This window comes from Theobroma cacao, chromosome 5 (assembly GCF_000208745.1).
Source record: "Theobroma cacao cultivar B97-61/B2 chromosome 5, Criollo_cocoa_genome_V2, whole genome shotgun sequence".
Classification (NCBI taxonomy): Eukaryota; Viridiplantae; Streptophyta; class Magnoliopsida; order Malvales; family Malvaceae; genus Theobroma; species Theobroma cacao.
Genome location: NC_030854.1, coordinates 3733842 through 3739001, shown reverse-complemented (window position 1 = coordinate 3739001; position 5160 = coordinate 3733842). Strand labels below are relative to the sequence as shown.

Genomic DNA, 5160 nt, shown 5'->3' with positions numbered 1-5160 from the left:
CAAGTAGATTATAAGGAATTTGGAAGCTTTTGTAGATTGTGGGAACTTTAAGTGTTTATGTTATTATAACACAACATTTATCTTGCTCTTGACTTTTCTGCTCTTGTCTTGTCTCTAAATTTTTGGTTTGTCAAAATGGTTGGCAACATTTAAGATAGTAGTTTTTACATAATCCATTGTAACAACACATTTAGGAGCAAAACTAGTCATGGTCACATGGAGATGTTCCCAAGAATCAGGTAGAGTATTAAGCAACCAAAGTCCTAAAATTTCATCTTCAAATCTAACACCTATGCTAGACAGCTAGTCAAAACACCTTTGAAATTCACTCAAATGATCGAAGATAGAACTATCTTTCTTATACCTCATATTCATAGTTTGTTTCAACAAAAACAATTTATTGTTGCCAATTTTAGAGGCAAACAAGGTCTCAAGCTTTTCCCACAAAGTTTTGGAATGTGAATCATTAGCAATATGATTCACAACATTGTTATCTACCCATTTTCAAATAAAACCACAAATCATCTCATGCTCAAAAGCTCATTCTTCATTAGATTTAGTCTCGAGTTTTTGAGTAGCAAATACCGATAAATGTAACTTTCTCACAAATAGTTGATCTTTCATTTTTCCTTTCTGCTTGTGATAATTTGTGTCATTCAAACTGATCATTTTACTATAATTAGGCTCCATCTTCCAATCAAGCTAAACCCATAAATAAAGAATATGCTCTAATACTAGTTGTTGGTAAAGAGTATTGATGTATCGAAAGCAACGATACAAAATAAAGCTTTTCTCACTTGAAAGAACCTATGAGAAGCAAATATCTAACTAACAAAAAAACCCAAACAATAGATATAATTATGAATACGCAAAATAAAATCACAAGAAAACATATGATTTTTAACGTGAAAAAACCATTCAATGTGAGGTAAAAATCACAGGACCTAGCTAGAAAAAGTAATCTACTATAAAAGATCAATGAGTACAGCATAGAGTCATCTAGCAATTTTAAAACTCATAACAATCCTTACTCACTATCAACAAAGTGAAAATCACCAAATAACAATACATAAAATCCAAAATAAAAAGTATTACAGTCCAACAAATAGAGAAGAGAAAAATATAATTTGACTGTACAAATTGAAGTTCACAATGTCAAGAACAACATACTGAAATTTTATGGAAATCAAATCACAAATCACCTAGATCGATGCCACAAAACAAGTCAAAAAATTTTCTCCCAATTTTGTTTGTCAACACTTTTTTCTTCATCTTTTAAAAAATAAATCCCTATTCTTAAAAAAAAAACAAAAACCTTTTTTTTATTAATTTAAGTTATGGACTCCACTTGAAAAAGACAGCAACACTCTATTTGCTGCTAGAGTGGAGGGACCACACCTGCACCTTTGCCAGCTACCTTTGCAAGCAACCTGGCCAGAGCCACAGTTTGCAGTGGCACAACTGAAGCTCCCTAAGGAGGTTGAGCATTGTGCTCAAGCCTAGAGCCTACCTGTCCATGGACCAGGAACGTTAATGGAACTTAATGCTTGGGGGCCAAACTCGAATCCTGTGTTTGGTAATTGAGCTCCACCACCGCCAGCAAAGGTTCCTGCCCAGAGAGTGTATGGACAGTTGTTTCTGATGTTGAGGACTGCCGTGTGAGCCCCTGCATATATGCATGCAACGTTGAGAAAAATGCATTAGGAAAAAAAGTTTATTTTTAAAACCAATTCAATTTCATAAATGCAATGGGAAAGGGGTTTGTTTATTACCTGAGATGAGGAGGGCAAAGGAAAGGCCAAAGAGCAAGTCATCATTGCGCAATTAAACAATTGATTAATTGCTTGGTGAAGCTGTGGTACGCAGAAGGTGGTATATATAGATTTAAAAAGCCTCAACATGCTTAACTTTTGGCAGTAAAGGTCAACGGGGAGACGAGTGACACTGACATTGATTGTCGAGGCCAGACTGGCAAGGTGGAGATAAAATTAGATAAATTTGATTCATGTTAATAATAAAAATAATTAAATAATAAATAATAAATATATATGATTATTTTTATGGTTCAAAACGTTTTTCCATTTGGTTTTTTTGTAAAAGTAATTTTTTCAATAGTTTTATAAATATTAATTATAAATATATATTATTTATATATATTCCTTTCATCCTTTATAATTAAAAGATGTTGCATCAAAACATTTCACGTAATAATAAGTGAATAAAGATAACAATAGAAAGGGTACTCGTTTAATTTGAAACATCCAAAACCGAAATCTTTAAACTTTATAACATCTAGAACCTAATTAAAATCTTATTATAATTATATGTAACTTAACCAAAATTGATTAGTGATTTCGTTAATTACGCAGAAGTATTTGTTTGATGGATACCCAATTAAATATTTGAATCTAACCGGACCTCAAAATACAATTTGATAAGCTACAACGTAGTATTACAGAATGTATTTAAAAAAATAAACTTATTAATTATACAAAATAAACTCAATAATAATAATCTACTAATAAATTTAAACAAAAAGTAATAATTAAACATGAAAAAATATCAATAATCAAATTTTTGTTTCTTACATACTATAATAGCCATCTAGAATAATTCATCATCAATCATGAAAATGACAAGTTTGATAAGCTTATAATTAAAATCTCAAGCACTCATAAAAATTATACCAAATTTACTAATTATGAAATTCATAAATTTATTTTAAAAATATGATAATAGTAACTCAGATAAATAATATTAAGAAAAATGAATTCCCTTAATTAAACAAGTTTTATCCCAACATTTGATCAAAGCCGATTTATATATATATATATATATATATATAGGGGATATCTTAATTTTAAACCTCAATTTTATGTTTTTACACCAAACTGTATCAGTTATTAATTTTACAATATATTCAAGACTGACCCATACTCAAAACTGTATTAATGAGTTTAATTAAGTTTGATAATCGATTAAAATCCATCCATGGCCATTCTTTAATTCTTATACGCGCATATATCTCTCTACTTGAAAAGTTAGATTTGAATTCTTTTTTATTCAAATAAAAAAAGTTTACAAGAGGTAATTATATTAAGGCTATAAGGAGTCAGAGATGAAGAAAAACTGGAATAAATGAGCTTAAAATTTTCTTATTTTTATTGTCATAAAAAACAAAAGAAACTTGGCTAGCTTCAATTTAATATGTATTGAGACGAGCCTAATTCACATAATTTGCATGGTTGATATTTCTACCTTTAGTTTTTCATTATTTGTTTTTTACTTTTTGAATAATTGTTCTAAAGCAAAAGTAAGAAATAAAAAGAACATATCATAATTCATTTAAGACAGATAAATAATTAAAATTTAATATCAATTAAAATAAGATAATCAATCTTTATAGAAGTATTTATTCATTTTATCATGTAAAAAAATTAAATAATTTGTGTCCAATCCTTTAATTTTTTTTTAAACTTTTGTATCGAAGTGTGTTTTAATTTTTCATTTTGCTTTCAGAAGCAAAAAGTTGATAGCAAATTATCTCAACCAGACAACTTTAATAATTGTATTTGTTTTAAAAGAAGAATAGTTGTAATTCTTTATTGCTTTTAGTTTCTTTAATTTTATTTTGAAATTAAAAATCATAAATATTAATCTTTACAATTATTAAATAAAATCATAAGTAACTATTGCTTAGAATACTGATCACACATCTGGGTAGAATGCGAGAAGGCGCTGACATTACCTTATTACGATTACAATCACAATTTCAAACCTATGAATATTATTAGGGAGAATGTTATAATTGCAACTGGCTGCAAAACAATATTTTCCTACGTTAAATTTCATTCATTGTTCCATACATCTTGATCACATACAATTAAAACCAAGAAGGTTTTAATGTTTATTTCAAAACCAGCAGTAATGTTTTTATTCTAAAATCATAAAATATATGAAAAGCAATAGAGCTTCTTCCAGCTTGTAAGGTCTCATGGACAGAAAGTGATAAGGTAATTAGGTCCACCAGTGCAGGAGAAAGTGCTACTTGGATCATCATAAGCGTAACTGTAAGCCTGAGGGCACTGACCCTTGAAGATCCTGGAGTAGTTTGAGGGTTGACATGTCTCCGGTGAATCAAAATCACCAGTGCAACAGTACTGAGGCTGATTGAAAGCTACGCAAGCGCTTTTGCACGCTATGATATTGCCATCAGATCCTCTCACAGCCAGCTCTGATGGGCAAACTGAGTTTACATTTGCCGCACAGCTAGTCGTGGTGCAGGTTGGACCGGAACCGCCTTGTGGGGTTATTGAAACTGGCAAGTTAAAGCCATCTACAAGGCTGACATCGTAGAAATCTTGTCCTCCGTTTGCTGCTAGAGTGAACTCTACGAGGGATGCTGGAGGGACTGCACCTGCTCCGTTACAAGCGACCTGGCCAGAGCCACAGTTTGCAGTGGCACAACTGAAGCTCCCTGAGGAGGTTGAGCATTGTGTTCGAGCCCAGAGCCTGCCTGTCCATGGAGCAGGAACGTTAATGGAGTTTGATGCTTGGGGGGCTAACTCGAATCCAGTGTTTGGTAATTGAGCTCCACCACCGCCAGTAAGGGTTCCTGGCCAGATAGTGTATGGACAGTTGTTTCTGATGTTGAGGGTTGCCATGTGAGCCCCTGCATATATACATGAAATATTGAGAAGAAGATAATTCTATAGAACTGCATTAGCAAAAAAGTTTATTCTTAGAACCAATTCGATTCCATACATTTGGAGCTAGAGAGAAAGAAAGGGAAAAGGTTTTGTTTATTACCTGACATGAGGAGAGCCAAGGAAAGGCCAAAAAGCAAGTAAAGCCTCATCATTGCTTAGTTAAACAATTGATTAATTGCTTTCTTTTTTGGTTGATGTAAATGGTGAAGCTGTGGTACGCAGAAGGTGCTATATATAGAGTTAAACAAGGCTCATCGTGCTTAAATTTTGGCAATAAAGGTCAATTAATTGGATAACTGATAAAGACCCTCTCCCAAAACCAACTAAGTTGACTGCTATATTAAGATTAAGTGACAAAACTTTTCAATAGGAATATTTCGAAATAAAAATAATCTTAGACTTAAAAAAAAAACTGTAGTAATATTAATTATTCAAAAGAGAAAAATCAACA

At 31.7% G+C, this 5160-nt stretch overlaps 1 protein-coding gene across 1 annotated transcript; it reads right to left on the bottom strand.

Moving 5' to 3' along the window:
• Window positions 3667-4914, bottom strand: LOC18598071 (thaumatin-like protein 1b). Its single transcript, XM_007027432.2, has 2 exons — window positions 4810-4914; window positions 3667-4672 (listed from the first exon to the last, which is right to left on the bottom strand). The coding sequence occupies exons 1-2, from the start codon at window positions 4859-4861 to the stop codon at window positions 3993-3995; spliced, it is 732 nt and encodes a 243-aa protein (XP_007027494.2). The 5' UTR covers window positions 4862-4914; the 3' UTR covers window positions 3667-3992.